The sequence below is a fragment of the Anas platyrhynchos genome, chromosome 2 (genome assembly GCF_047663525.1).
Source record: "Anas platyrhynchos isolate ZD024472 breed Pekin duck chromosome 2, IASCAAS_PekinDuck_T2T, whole genome shotgun sequence".
Lineage (NCBI taxonomy): Eukaryota > Metazoa > Chordata > Aves > Anseriformes > Anatidae > Anas > Anas platyrhynchos.
The window spans coordinates 124,444,676-124,460,310 of record NC_092588.1 but is presented as its reverse complement, the minus strand read 5'-3'; the positions used below and the strand labels follow the sequence as shown (position 1 = coordinate 124,460,310).

Genomic DNA, 15,635 nt, shown 5'->3' with positions numbered 1-15,635 from the left:
AAAAATCACAAAACAAAACCCCTCCCGATCGGAGACCTTCACATAAAATTATACAATAATTGAAGCAATAAAAAAAAGGAAAATAGCAGTTGCGGTATACTGTATTTAAATATATATTTATTATATTTCATAAGGAGTTATTGTTTCGGGAGCCACGGGGTTGTTATTAAGTCAGTAACTATGAGCGCGCTCATTTGCATCGCTGTGTTTCACAGCAGTAAAAATTTACGAGTGCTCGGAAAGGTTAAATTATACCATTGTGTTTAGTTTGGGAGCTCACTGTAAATAATCCCGTTCCGTTCAGTCCCGGGCTAAGCAGAGAAAAGTCAAATTCAACGCATCCCCTTGCCGAGGCCGGAGGAGGACCGGGGCGGCCGGCTGTGGGCTCGCCCCCTCGCCGGGCTCACCGAGGGCAGCAGTGACCGAACCCACTCCTCATCCTCATCACCGAAGCCCCCTCCTCATCCTCAAGACCGAAACACCCTCCTCGTCCTCCCCGTCCTGCCCTTGGACCCCCTCGGGGAGAGGGGCCGCGGGGCTGGCCGGGCTTTCTCGCCACGATTAATCCTTCAATATGCAGCGAAGCAGCGGGGGGAAAGGGGAGAAAAAGCCCTGTCTTCCCCGCTGCCGAAAGGCACCCTGCTTGCCGGGGCGGCTATAAAAGGGGCGCTTGCATTCGCTCGCACCGCATTCTGCCGACCCCAAAATATTTATGTGCGAATATAGTTATTTATTTGCTGCAGGGCACACGCGAGCAGCACCAGCCCCTAGGCACCGGGCTGCGGTCCCCCCGCGGAAGGAGGGGAGGGCGAGCGGGGGGAAAGTAAAGCCGCGGCCAGATCCAAGTCCAGTGTTAGGAATTAAAGCAGGGGCTGAGCTGCTCGCAAACGTGCCCGCGGGTCCGGGCTTCTCTCCGGCGGCCACGCAGCCCGCTTCTCCCCGGGGCTGGCCAAGAAGCCTGCGAGATCCAGCTGGGGGGCACGAGAAAAATCTCCTCTCGATTTAGTCGAAATATATTTATTAGAGCCTCGCGAATCGCAGGGAAGGCTGAGGCAATAATTAAAATCACGTGTAAATATTGTGCGTGCAAAAGTGTGGTTCTAATTAGTTTTACATCGCTATGTGGGCTGCCTCTTCCCCTCTCCCTCTCCCTCTCTCCCCTCTCTCTTTCTCGCTTTTTCTTTTCATGTCTTCCCAACGGTTTAATCAGAAATCTTACGGAGATCCTATTTTAACAACGCCCTCTCTCCATTCAGGATTACAAAGGCCCATAATGAAACTATTATCCCATATTAGAGTTAGAAAATTACAGAACAGTTACAAGATCTCCGCAAACAGGGAGCCCGTTATTTTCTAACCATTTAAAAAATGCAAATAAAGATCGCCTCTGTTATTTTTTGTGGCCATTGTATAGACACGCCGTAATAGAAAAAAATAATTGTATTTCTTTCCTGGAAAGACGGAACTCGACGTCATTTGTATTTATTAGTACGGAGTCAGCTGTGGTGAAATGTGATTGTAGAACTTCCTTTTTCCATTCAGAAAAAAATAATCTTAGCTGCAGGAGTCCTGGATGTTTATATTCGAATTTGGGTTCTCAACTTGCAGCGGGTTTCATTTTTTTGGTTCCTCACCAAAACTAATAGCAAATGAATAACAATAACAATAACGTCTTAAAGAACGCGCCTGTATTTTTATTTCCCTGTAAAATTCTGAATTTGTTCACTGCCAGCAGCCAAGCGGCGGGAGAGGGAGTACAGAAAGCAAGAGTTAAAAGACGGCAAATAATTACAGACATTTTTCACGCGGTCATGTTGCAGATAATAACACTGGAGCATTCGCCTCCTTTTTCATTCTTTTAGACCCAGTTTTCCCCAAAGTACATTTTGCATACGAGCCACCACAGCTCGTGGGGGGTACCACGGGCTTCGTACCCTTTGCGTTGCGAATTATTTCGGCATTTTGGCCACTTTGCACGCTTGGGCGCAGCACACCCCAAGCAGCCCAGAAATCGCCCTTCCCATCAAATCGCAATACCAAATCGCACTTTCCAGGAACGAAGCCCTGCTGTACCTCTCGCGGCTGAACCCAAACGCTCCCTGAGCTCCATCCCGGCGTGATCAAACTAGTGGAGCTCCCACGCCGTTAGCAGTGAGCCCCAGCTCCGAGAGGAAGGAGGACCCCGGGATTTTTAGGCTGGGGGCATCGGTGCGCACAGCTCCAGCAGCAGCGCACCGCGGAGCCCCGGCGCAGGATTGCGCGGCCGTTTGCGATCTCCGCTGAACGGGAAGTTCAGGATCGCCTTTTCCTGCCGGTGCTACCAGCGCGCAGAGGTATTTTGGCACGGCGGGCAGAAAAAATGATTCAGAGTTTGGGGGAAGCGGTCCAAAAAATCAGAGTGATGCGATTCAAGTGGACAGAGGCGAACCTGTGTGTAAAGGCTGGAGAGGCACGCACGCACACACATGTGCCCTGTAAATACACCCGCGTATGTACACAGAGCCAAGACAGACGCGCAGTGTGTATAGAGGCAGACACAAACACTTATATTGGACTGCAGCGTAGACATCTGCTGCTGACCCAGCCGAGGCGTCTCCTGCGAAGATCCAGCTAGGGTAGGTCTGGCTAAAATCCGCTCTCTAACTACTCCGAGTGCCTGCAGCCCAGTTCGGACTTTCGAAAAAGTTTTTTTTTTTTTTTTTCCAACAGCAAAAATAATCAAAGTTATTAGTTAAAAAAGAAAGAAAAAAAAAAAAAAAAAGACAACAAGACCCAGACGCGTGACTTTTTCTGCCCTTTCCTGCATCAGCCTTTCCGCTCTCCCGGGCACCCCGGTGGTGGGGCTGCCCCCCGGGCGGGCGGCAGGCAGCGGGCCCGGAGGAGCGGCCGGGAGGCGGACACAAAAGGCGGCGGCGGCGGCGGAGGGCCCGGAGAGGTCGCTGTTGCCCGTTCCGCCGCCGCGGAAGAGCGGCCCCGGGCTCGCCGCAATCGTGATCGTAACCGAGGCCTTGTGGGCCGCGGGGCAGCCGCCGCCCCCGGGCGCCCAGCCCGCGGAGAGCCCCGGGGGAGCGGCCCCGACGGCGGAGCAGGGTTTCGGAGCCTTTCCGCCAGGGTTCCCGAGGGAACCAGCGGCCAGCCCGGGGGGGCTGCGTGGGGGAGAGCCGCCGGAGGGGCCGGCAGCCCCTGGCACGCGTGGGCCTTGCCGGCGTTGGTGCGCGGAGCGGTGCGGAGCGGAGCGGAGCAGGCAGAGCCGGGCTCTCCCCTCCCCCGGGCGGCCGAGAGCTTTCTGCTGGCTGAGTTTTGATAAATCCGGACAGCAAAAGAAAAGCAGCCCCCCCTCCTGTCCCCCTCCCGAGCTCGACCCGGGCCGAGCAGAACGCAAAAACGCACCTGACCTTGAATGCAGCCTACGAGACATATTAAAATCCCGCAAGCAGGCAGGGACTCGCTTAGGAGCTAGCTAACCTTGAAGAACTTGTCAAGCTTCCCCCCTCGGCTGCCGTGTTTATCTGAGGAATCAAAGGAGCCTCCGTTGCAGATGGGGAACAATGGCATTGGGACTTGACGCCTACAGATAACTTCAGCGTTAAGATTTCTTCGGGCACAAAGGACCCTCGCACCAAGCATACCTGGTGATGATATCAACTGAAGTAATTAAGGCAGTTTCGTGCTGTAGAGAGAAAGGTGGAGCCCCAACAACATGAAACTACCTAAACCACAGAGCAGTTCTCAGGCGCTAATTATTACTTTCCCCATAGCCGTGGTCTTTAACGCAAGGATCCCGCTACGAAAATAAAACCAGAGACGTGACTACAGCATCCCTCTCACCCGCCCGCCCGCCCGCACACCCCGCCGGCGCCCCCTCCGCGCCCCCCGGCCAGACTCGGGTGGGTTAATGAAAACGAGAGAGAAATATCATCATAACCTCCCCTCCGGGCAGCTCTCTCCTCTCCATGCAGATGCAAACGGGAAGAAAAGGCCGTGCACGACAATGTTACATCATAAAAAGCTAACGGCTCCCACTAAGCCCGGGTTCAAAGTCTACCCCCCCCCCTCCTCCCAGCATACACATACCCGAGAAGAAAGCATTAGCTGTCGCTCTTCTCCCAGCCCTCGTTTTGCCTTTCCTTTGTGCAAGACTCTGCTAGCTAAGCATGCAGCAAAAGAAGGGAGGATGCAAAAAGCAGCCCGGGTGAAGTAAGCTCTCCCGCATGCAGCCAGGTAGGGAACAGCCTTGTCTAAGGGGGGGTGGAAGCGGCCCGGTGGCACGAAGGCGACTCTCATGTCCCCCGTCCCCCCCCCCTCCTCCCCATGCGCTCACCTTTACGGTTTCTTCTGAGCCCTGAGATAAAGCTAGGTTTTGTCACCGTCCTCTGGAGCTAAAAGATCTCCGCACACTCGTAGGTGCTTGATTAAAAAAAAAAAAATCCGTTCCCGACCCTCAAGAAATAGTAATTTGCTTCCTCAGTCTATGCAGCTCCTCAGTCAACTGAAACCACTCGTTCAAGACAGCAACAATCCAGATATACTAGCAAGTCATAAAACTGAACAAAAGCCGACAAACCTTAGAGCACCATCGCTATATGGCCCAGACAAATTACGACCGTCTAGGTAATATTTAAATAGATTCCTAAAGTAATTGCAGGGGGTTTAGGCAACTATTCCTGTTGTAAAAGTTCTTGAAGACATAAAGTAGAACCTGAGGATAAACAGTCACAAAAAGAGGTAAAATTAAAAGGATTCATTCCACTTTTTTTATTCTTCTATGAGAACATAAACATCGTCTTTTTCACGCACAGCAGCATTACAATATTAATTTATTCCGATTTAAGGTAAGAACTAGATATAGCTAGAACTAACATTTATAATAACGATAGAATGCATTTGCTTAAAACAGTATCGGCATTTTAATAATAATAGACATTTATACATATCTGCATTTATAGTTTTTCCCCTTCTTTCTTTTTTTTAATCTTTTTTTATTATTTTTTTTTCACCTATATGCTTGACCCTTTGATGCATGTAACTTCACAGTATAAAGGAAGACGAACATATTCTCCCTCGCTATCTTAGACTCTGGCTCAGAAAGTCCTTCTGATGTTCAGGATATACACTTTGCAGTGAAATTAGTGAGGAAAAAGTGACTATTTTTTTCTCAAGGGGCAATTGTTCTGTGCTTGTCCTGTGTTACCAACGGTAACGTTATTTATAGACCAAAAGAAATCACTAATTCCACATATTTAAGCAAAACTACATTAAGTAAATATCTACAACCAGAAAGAGAGAGAGAAATTCAGAGGTAAGTGTCATAATTTAGTCCATGAGCAACACGAACTCTTTTATACCTTTAAAGAGAAGAGATTTCATTTTCCTGGCCAATTTTAAAGCTGTAATGTTGACTTTCAAGGTAAAGGGGGAAAAAAATCGCTCTTAACGCCAGTTCCCATGAAGCCCTTTTAAAGGATGCCTGCATTTCATTATTGTAAGTCCTGCTTTTCGAAGGAAAAAGGGGGGGAGGGGGGAGAAAAGGAAAGGAAAACAGAGGGGGGAAAAGCTGAGCTCCCAATATATAGAAATATGGCAAGGCTTAAATTATTCATTCTGAAGCTACATACAGTCCAAGTTACACCGCCTATAATTTAAAAGAATGCGCCTTTAACCGAGCTCGTTTACTTTTCGGAGAGATATGAAGGGGAAAGATATTTGCAGCTCCTGAAATCATATTTCTGGGTTTCAAAGCTTGAAAGAAGAATTCGGGCCCGGGGAAGCCTGCAGGAACCAGGGAGGTTCACACATGGCATTTTGTGCATTAGCATGGCTTTCTTTCGCCCCCCCGGCACCCCAAAGTAGCTATTAAGAGGTTAAGGACATATTGAGAACGTCTAAAATCGTTAATCCATACAGGTGCAGATGACTACAGCCTAGGAAAATGATACTGGCTCTTTAAACCATAAAGATGTGTTTATAGGTTCATCAAGAGAAATTAAAGTTGGCTGTGAGCTCCCGAATCCTATTCTCTCTGTTCATTTTCTTCAGTTTCATTCTGCGGTTCTGAAACCAGATTTTAACTTGTCTGTCTGTGAGGTGGACTGTGCGGCTGATCTCTAGGCGACGCTCACGAGTCAGGTACATATTGAACAGAAACTCCTTTTCCAGCTCGAGAGTTTGATGCTTGGTATAGGGGCACCGTTTCTTTCGGCCACTTTTTGCGGTTAGCCAGTTTGCTGCATTTTCTCCTTTTGAATTGCCTAGTTTTGAGAAAGTAAAAGAGGGACGTTACCAGCGGGTAGGAGGCAACGAGCTGGGGAGAGAGAGGGGGAAAAGTGTGCGTGTGTGTGTGCGGTTGTGCGCACAGGGGCTCGCTCCTGCAGCTGCGGCCTCAGGGCATAGCTGAGATGTGGGGAGCCCCGGGTGGGACCTCGCTTCCGAGAGCTTCAAAGCGGTTTCCTAAAGGCCCTGGAGCTGGCCGGGAACAGCCTTGCCTCTGCTGGGATGCTCGGCGGGGAGCGTGGCCCGCTGGGCAGCTCGTCTCCAAACCCCCAAAATAGGCTTTTACCCGCTCCGACCCCATTGCTGCTGGAAGGCGACTTAGTGGATGTCCTGGGGTCTTTTTTTCACCCTCCCGAGACACCTGTTTCCCCTCAAAAAAAAACAACAAAACCTGCAGATCTGAACTTTGTAAATGTGCTCTGGAGGCTGAAAACAAGGTGAGCTGCAGAGCAGGAGCCTCCCTGCGTCCTGCCCCTGCCGTCCCAGGAAGCTTCGCCATGGCCCTCTCTTCTCCAAAGATTTGGGAGAATAATACAATAAAAATAAAAGAGAAAAAAAAATCACCCGTTGCAGGGTGTTTATTCCTATCGCTGGAAGCGGCTGGGAAAGAGATAAAACCGATCCCTCGGTGGCTCGGAGTGTTTCGTTGTTGTGGGGGCGACTCTCTAGGAGTTTTTTTTTTTCCTTGCTTTTTGTTTTAATCCTATTATTTTCCAACGGGGCGCCTGAAGGAATAACAGGGCGTCTGAAATGCAGCCAGAGGGTAGCGCCTGAAAAGCCTGCAGCCCAGGGAAAGGGAGTTATTTTTTTGCCATGGGGACCAGAAAGGGAAATAAATAAGCAAATGAATAAATAACAAGCCTGTTATCTAGTGTAGACGCTGAAGGATATTCGCGGTGCATTCATCAGTCTAATTTGATAGCAGTTCATAGATGGCACATTTCAGCGCGGCTGTTATTCCGAAAAGCATTCTGGATCGTAAAATATAACTTACCGCGTTAATAGGTTTATTTATTGGCACTGCCTATTGCTTATTTTGGATGCTTTACAAACATCTCTGTTATCTGGTAGGCACCTTCGCATCGCAGGGGAAAGATTGATCTCGCTTTGCTATACGTTTAAGCTGCATGCAGGCTAAAGTTGCCCAGAGCGGAGGCTCTAAGGGTTTTAAACTATAGGACGGACATTAATTTTTACGGCAACCCCATGCCCGAATATTACAAAGTTCACAAGGTCAGTGTGAGCAGCGCTTCTTGGCAGCCCCGCAGGGCTGCTGGGATCCTCCTTTCGCCTTGCCACGCTCCTCGGCCGCTTTTCCTTTCTCATTACCACCGCTACCATTCCTTAAGCCTCACCGCCACCGTCACCGTTATTTGCTTACCTACGGGCTCTTTCTCGGGAGAGGCTTTGCTGCTCTCCGACGGGGCTGGGGAGAGCTCCTCGGCGGTGGAAGACGAAGCCTGGGTCTCGTCCTCCCGCTGGGAGCCGCACGCCAAGGGGCTGGGGGAGCGCTCCTCGTCCTCCTTCCTCCCCGCGTCCGGGACGGGAGGCAGAGATGGAGGCGTCTGGAAGCGGCCGGGGGGCTGCGGAGGAAAGGGGGCAGCCCCGGGCGGCCCCGCGCCGTAGCTCTTGGAGGTGCCATAAGCCTGGGAGAGGCGGAAATAGCCCGGGACGGGAACCCCGGTGCCGTTGCTTGCGGGGCTGACCTCGGCGCTCAGCCTCGGGAAGGGAGCGAGGTCGGTGGCGGCCGAGCCTTTGGGGCATTTCTCTGAGTCATAGAGGCAGTAGGAGCTCTCCTCCTTAATGTTTTGAGCGAAGGAGCACGAGGTGGCCTGCTGGCTCTCCGGCTCTTCCATGCGACAGGACCGGGGGGGGTCTAGCCACACTTCCATCCCTGACACGTAGGGGTGCGAGGTGGGGACCATGCTTTGAGAAGTACCTTCATTGCGTTTGCTCAAAACGGGGAAAAGTCCGCAGCTTTGCAGCCCGTAGGACAGATCGGACGCTTGTGGCAGGTAGATCCCACTGTTGGGATAGTAGCCGCCTCCGCCTCCGCCTCCGCCTCCTGCTCCCGCCGCTTCCCCTCTGCCCGAGCTGATCAAGGAGTCTACCAAAAAAGAGTTTGCGGCCGGGCTCTCTGAGCATGACATTGTTGTGGAATAATTTGGCGAAGGGAGCAGATAGCCCTTTCTGGCTGACATTTCTTGTGCAAAACATGCTGAATATGATTAGAGATACCCCCGCACCACGGCGGACGCTTGCAGCCAATGGAAGCCCGGGCCTCCCCAGCAACCCCTCCCCGTCTGGTTTCGTATGCACCGAGCTGCTCTCAGGTCGACCTCTGAATTTGGGATATGGATGTATATTAATGCGGGAGATGGATTTCCACCCGCACGCGCGGCGCACATGGGCGAGCGCCTGCGCCCGTGCGGGAGCTGCGCGCCGGGGAAGGGGCAGGAGCAGGGCTGGGGGGCACCCACCCCGAGCCGCGCTCCCCTGCTATGGCCCGCACAGCGATAAAACAGCCCCGGCCGCCCCGATGTTTATTGTACCTAGGCTGAGGCTGCATCCAGATGAAGTTTTTATTAGCGCTCCTCTCCCCGCGGTTGGGCTTGCCGGAAGCGATGCGCGCTCACCTCCCCGCGCAGCCCGCGTGTGTCGCGAAATTAATAAAGCCGCGGGTTTTATGGCCGGGCTCTGCTCGTTTTATTTGATTGTCTCGTTTTTTAAGGAATAAAAGACGTGTTATTGTTTATCACGGATCATTGGGAACCGTAAAGGGGCCTGGTGTCTCTTGCGTTAAAGTGCCGGGGAAGGGGCTGCTTCCAGCCCAGCATCACCACCACGACGCCAGGCTGGGCTTAAATTTCCTAGAGATAAAACGCTCGCTGCTGCGCTCGGGGATCTCAGAGGGAGCAATGCCACTCCGGGAGGATTAATTGTGCGGTTGCAGCTTCTAATGCTGTAGTTAACGCTGGATTCTTCCCGAGGTCTGATTGCCATTTAAAATCTAAAGCCAGACATATGCCACAGAAAGAATCCAGACGCGAGCAGTTCAAATGGATTCTCGCATGATGCTGCGCACCCTGTTTATTGACGTGTTTATATTTGGGCCGTCGTTTTGATTTCTCCCTCCCTCCCTCCATTTGGGTCATTCACTTTTCGCCTCTTCAAAAGCACCGTCTCTGTCACAAGCACCGTACTAAATAATAGAAAGAAGGATAAGTAGATGAATCCTGAGATACTAGACAGCTCTGTCCAGCCAATATGTAATTGTGGCAGAGGGAGCAGACAGATAGCAGACAGACAGGCACGCAGACAGAGAGACAGATAGATTTTCTAATGAATCGCTTAATGATCGCTTGCTTTCACTTCCATCATCTCTCGCTTATGCCATTTGGAAGTCGCCTAACAGCCTGCCCCGAGGAATTAAGCCTCCTTCAGCCTAAGCGGAGCCTGGGGCTCTCAGGGCTTTTCCAGCGCTCGCTGCCCACCCCGGAGGAGCCGGCCTCGCTCCTCTCCCCCTCGGCAGCCCGGGGAAGCGGAGGCGGCCGGCTCCCCGCTCCCGGCCGGCTGGGGGAGCGGGGGCAGCGCCAGCACCCGCGGGGCCTCAGCGTTGCCCCGGGCGGAGCCACCGGGCCCGGGCACCGGCCCCCGGCTCCTGGCTCTGCGGTCCTCAGCCCCCGGTCCCTCGGTCCCCCAGCCCCTCGATCCCCCGGCTCCTCGGTCCCCAGCCCCCGGCCCCTACCCTTGGCTTTCGCAGCGCCCCGCAGGCGGCCCGGGGCAGGCTCTGCCCTCCGCCCCGCGGCTCTGTCACGCCTCACGTGGTCGCCCCCGCGAGCCTTTGCCTTGCCAGGGGGAAATTCTTGTTTGCCACATTTTGACATTGGCCCGGACGAGTCGCTCCGTGCTGGAGGCAGCGGGACGTGCCTGTCAGCTTCCGCAGGCGAGTTAAGCTGCTGGGGCCCTCCCGGGGCTCCGTCCTTCGTCAGCTGGGGCAGGGAGAGGTTGTTACAACTTTGCAGGACCCATAAAACCTTGATGGAAAGGCGTCTTATTTTTCCAGCCTTCTCGAGTGAGCACCAAGGCACCGCTCCTTTCTGAGCGCTGTCGGATGGGGTGATAGGAGCCGGTCCGACAGCCTATAGAAACCCTCCGAGTTTTTCCCCGCATTTCCTCCTGGAATACTGTTTGTGTTTCCCAAAGTCGGCTAAGCCCACGATGTGTTAATGTGTGATGGACAAACCCTTATCAGATTCCTATGAGGGCCGTATCGCTGCTAACAAAATTAATACCATATAAGGGACCGTTTTATTGGCCAGTATACAGGAAGGCCATTATCAATAGGCTTAGCGTTATAAATGCAGATCTAAATAAAATGAAACGTGAGCCCCGACTCCTCGTTCCCAATACATTTCTCTACACGAGGCAGGTATAAAAATTACTCCGGGGAAGTCCGCTCTTGCGGTATGTTTATTTTGCATTTGCCAAATTAAATAGAAATGGATTGCAAACCCAAAAGCCATACGGAATCGAGGAGTAACACTTGAAATCCTTCCAAAGCTGTTTTTAAAATAAGCAGCTCCCTTTTAAAAATTGGATTAAAGGGGGGAAAGGCCTATAAAAGCACGTTACGATCCTCGTCAGCCTGAATAAAAAGGACTCAAAATGCATCGCAACAAACACGAGCCGGCTGCTTCTCCTCCTCGGAAGGCGAATGCAGGCAAAATCAGACAAAAGGCGCAGAGGCCGGGGACAGCTCGGAAGAAGAGAACCAGGTTTTAGAGTAACTTTCCCTTCGCTCCCCGGCCAGGCCCCCGCGGGTTTCGTAGCCAAAGGTCTGGCGATGCAGGGGCTGGGGTTCAGCCCTCGGTCGCTATGAGCGAGGGGAACGCACAGGACCGGCAGGAACCGCCGGTCGGTGCCGCCGGTCGTTGTGCTTAAAATAACGCCTGGTGCCGGCTTGATGGTCAAGGCACTCCGCCTGGATCATGAACTCCGCTCGCCGTTGCATTCTCCCCGCTTTCTTTAATCGCTAACAAGGCCAAGGCAAATAGTAACCAGCATCATCAAAGCCAGTGGAGTAAAACTAATAACGTTCACTTGATTCTTAACTATAAAAGATAATGGTCAATTCTGCCTAAACTGAACTAATTTGGCATGCATTGGGTGTTGCTACCGCATTTCCAGCGCTTAACAATGTGTCCCTTGGAGCTTACCCCCCATTTAAAAGAAATTTTAAAGAATATTGTGGACGCCAGGGGACGAGAAATGCTTTCTTTTTAATTCTGCTCCCGTAAGGAAAGCTATCCCAGGGTCTATAAAACCGAGCAAATAAAATTCTGATAAATATCAAAAGCAGCGAGTAGGTGATTTCGCGCAGAATCTAAATTCGCGGCGTACATAGACAACACTATCAAAATAAAACTTTATTGATCTAAGAAAAATATAATAGATGCATTAATAGCGTCGTTAAGCCGTTTTATTGGTTGGACTAAAATTAAAAACAAAAAGGGAATAAATAAAAACCGACAGCTCAGCCTAAGCAAACTCTGACTGGAAATTTCAAAACGCATCATGTTAAACCGTGATTTATCTTTTTATTATTAGCCCGTATAAACCAAAAGATCAGCACTGTTAATCCAGAGACCCATTTTGTAAGCTAATTAAAATATGCTTTTATTTGTAGACAGGGGCAAACTGCAATTTGCGAAAATGTAAATGGCCTTGCAGTTTGTTGCAGGAGTGCATGCGCCGCCTATCTGAGAATATAGCTGCAGATTACATTTTATACATCTCGAAAAATTAATGCAATCAGGGTATCGTTATTTAATATTGGAACTGTCAGTTGTCAGGAACATGCATGTGTGCCAGATTCCTTCTTTTCTTTCTTTCATTTTTTTTCCTTTTTCTGGATTTGCTCCAAAGAAGGCGGATTTCAAACAGGAGGTTTAGGAACTGCGTTCGTGCCAAGTTAGGTGACAAATGACGGCCCCACTAATTTTATCTTTACTAGAAATTCTTTCACGCTGGGGGGGGGTGGAGGGGGGGTGAAGGGGAACTGGCTTGTTGTGGCGGATTATCCTGTTAAAAATTAGGCTGAGATTTAATTTTATTCCAGCCATCCGGAGGCTTGTTCTCCTAACTATATTTCAGACTGTCTGTGTATCAGTTTACTCATTTGGATTAGGAACATATTTTGCAAGTAATTTTGACGAGCTCCGAATTCTAGTATGCGGCAGAACAAAATACACCCCGACCAATTAATGAAGGCTTTATCTCCTCGCCATTCCTCCGGCACTGGTAAGGAGAACGGTGCTTTCTATTGTCTGGAGAGCCCCAAACACCGTGCAGAAGCAACAGCGGTATCGGGTTATATCTCTATCGGTAAAATCTTAAATATACAAATCTGTCTTTTAAGTGTACCCTTTTTGTCGAGAGAGATGGGCCGCACAGCTGTATTAAACGTTTGAAACTGTATCCCCTCTCCCCTTTTTGTAGCCCTCTTTTCTTTAATATCTGGATGCAAATACAAATATATTTTTTTGGTTGCGGTATAGCTTGGCTCTCAGACACACACGTTGGCTTGAAGTTTCGATTTCAGAGCATTTAATGAAAAGATTGTGACAAAAAAAAAAAAAAAAAAAAAAAAAAAAAAAGACAACAAAACACAAACCCAAAGAGCTTATGAAAAAGCCTCCCAGGGGTTTGGATGTGGTATGTGAACTGAAGTTGAGTACACGATTAATTAAACACAGTGTAGACACTGAGTTGGCCTCGCCTCTTCCCTCCAAAACATGCAAACCCAAATCATGTGAAATAATAAACAGTTATTGTAAGAAACAAGCTTGTTTTTTTAAAATATTATCCTATGACCGCGGCCGTCAGTAAACAATTCGTAACCAGAGGGCGCTTTAACTGCTGCTGGGGTCCCTTTGATTTATTCAGTGGAGTATTGAATGGGGCAGGGAAACAACAAGGGGAAAAATAAATATTTGATCAAATATGCTGAGTTTAACTCGACTGGTGTAAAATAAAATGTTGCAAAGGGACCCTCGGCAATTGCCCTGCTCCTTCTCGAGACGTGACTTCTTACGTCCTGGCGTTTCCGAGGGGAGGTCAAAAGAGATCAGCGTGCCCGAGCTTTTAATGGAGCATCTTTGATGAAATCGATAGGTTCCGATAATCATCTGAAAAATGCTCTCTGCCGACTGAACATGTGCTTTTAACTACGCTTGCAACAGTTCCCCAGGAGCACAATTTTAAAGGGCGCTCTTTTAAGAATACTGCAGGCGAGTTGCATTAGTTTACATACGAAGACTCCTTGGAGAGCAAGGACAAAATGATTATTTTTTTTTTCCCTCTGATAATTAAATACGGCATACCCTCTCATAGGAAACAAGCGGATTAAAATATGTAGCCAAACCAGTATCTCCATACAATACCACCTTTCCTCCTCCCCCCTTCTCAAATGGAGACATAACAAAAACATGTGAAACTTTTATGGGCGAGAAAAGCAACCTGGAGTTAGGGATACTCGTAGCGAGGATAGAGTTTCAAAGCTACAACCCCGAGCAACCCTGAGTACATGAGAATGTGTGACTGTTGTTTGTTTACAGCACATGGTCTAGTTCGGATGGATAGATGGGTAGATAGATACCCAAATCTGGTCCTGCACGAGCATTGACTTAACGTGCAACCGCATGCGTAGTTTTTAGCACAAATGTGTCAAAACTTGTTTACCACAGGCTGTGTCCAGCTGCGAGGAAGCAGGCTATCCTTTTAAGTTACCAAACGACCCTAACCAAACTACAGTTCAAGTCCAATAAGATCGTCAGAATTGTCTGTCATTTGCAGTCTGGGTTGCCATAGATCTAGTTGATTGAAGACACCTACTGTTCCACACATAAATGTCAAGTTTCATAATATTTCCACCGCTACAATTTTTTATAACTGGAAGAAATCTACAAGTTTCTCTGAAAAATATTTCCAGATCCCCTGGATTTTCCACGCCGCTGGCCAAAACTTTATGAAGAGACAGAAAAAGGTCAGCTGCGACTTCGAAAGTCCCTGAAATATTATTGCCCGGGTTTAAGCCCTGAGGTTTTTTTTTTGCCTCACTCCCCCTGCCCGCGGTTCTCCTCCAAGATGCCTGACGGAGCCAGGTCGGGGCAGGGGCCACCCCGGCGCCCTGGTGACACCCCGGTGACAACAGCACACGCCTCGCAGGGCACCCGGCGAGCACTTACCTTCGCGCATTTCCCAACCCACAGCCCAGCGGCTCTACCTCTCCACCTCTTCCTCCCCTTGACTTTCGCAACGCGGAGCCCGGAAAGTGCAAAGAATTGAACGTGCGGCTGCAAAGTGAACAAAGGCCAAGATTTCGCAGGGCTGCTCCCCTCGCCCCGGGCGGCTTTGACATTGATCTGAAGATCGCCATCTTGTGGCAAAGCGGCCCCGACGCCGCCGCCGCCGCCGCCGCCGCCGCGGGCGGCCCCGGCTGCAAGCCGTCGGGTGGCGGCGCGGGGCGCCGGGCAGCGGCCGCTCACCTCCCCTCGCCTCCCTCTGATCCGCAGGAGCAGGAACAGCCGCCGAACCGCCGGCCTTTATAGCGGGGCATTCCGCCTGTGCGAGCGGACAAGTCACGGACACTTTTTATGGCCGCATTGTCACAGCGGCACAGAGGATGCGATTTTATTGGGCTAGGAAATCAAACCCCGAGCAGAGAAACGCCATGGTTTAACTGTCTCTGGGATTGGCCATGAATGCCAGTTAATTTTTAACCGGGAAAGGAAGCTCTCTCGCTAAACTTTCATTGCCCTTCAGCTCTCCATCCGTCCCTCTGTCTCTCTCCCGCCGCCTGTCCACGTCCGTCTGTCCATCCGTCGCTTTTGAGCTCGCCTTTCCCCCAGCACGCTGGACAAACAAACAAACAAACAAACAAAGTCTCCTTTTCCCCCCTCTCTCTCCTAACGTTTCCTTCGACGGGACGTCGCCTGGCTGGGTGGCGGTTGTCAGCAGAGGCCCCAAGTCAGTAAGTCCTTCACCTCAAGGTTATGGGTGATGTCCAAGCAATACAGAAGTTCAAAGCCAGTAAACAATGCGAAAACGGAATGTACTTTCTTCTCGCGATTAGGAATAGGGTCAACATTAAAGATCCTAGCCCTCTTCCCCAAACACATTCCCATCTCAGCTATTGTTTTGCTTTGGTTTTCCCCCCCTCCTTACTTTCTCCCTCCCCCCGCCCGCCTCAGCCCACCCCCTCCTTGCCTTGGAGATCAAGGACAATTTCAAACAGGCCATTTCCACCACACTGCCATGCGGAATTTTTTTTTCAAAGACAACAGTTTTCTTAGGGCTCTCAC

General features: G+C 50.4%; 1 protein-coding gene across 2 annotated transcripts; it reads right to left on the bottom strand.

Annotated features, from left to right (window-relative positions):
- Positions 1–4,740: 4,740 nt before the first annotated feature.
- Positions 4,741–15,475, bottom strand: HOXA10 (homeobox A10). 2 transcript variants are annotated; one of them, XM_072033524.1, is made up of 5 exons: positions 14,820–15,475; positions 14,520–14,627; positions 10,019–14,340; positions 7,652–9,472; positions 4,741–6,248 (listed from the first exon to the last, which is right to left on the bottom strand). In XM_072033524.1, exons 4-5 carry the CDS (start codon positions 8,469–8,471, stop codon positions 5,974–5,976), a joined length of 1,095 nt encoding a protein of 364 aa, XP_071889625.1. In that variant the 5' UTR covers positions 8,472–9,472; positions 10,019–14,340; positions 14,520–14,627; positions 14,820–15,475; the 3' UTR covers positions 4,741–5,973. The 2 variants fall into 2 exon arrangements, with proteins under 2 accessions (XP_071889625.1, XP_071889624.1); XM_072033523.1 differs by lacking the exons at positions 14,520–14,627; positions 14,820–15,475 and having other exon boundaries at positions 10,019–14,513.
- Between the last annotated feature and the right edge of the window lie 160 nt (positions 15,476–15,635).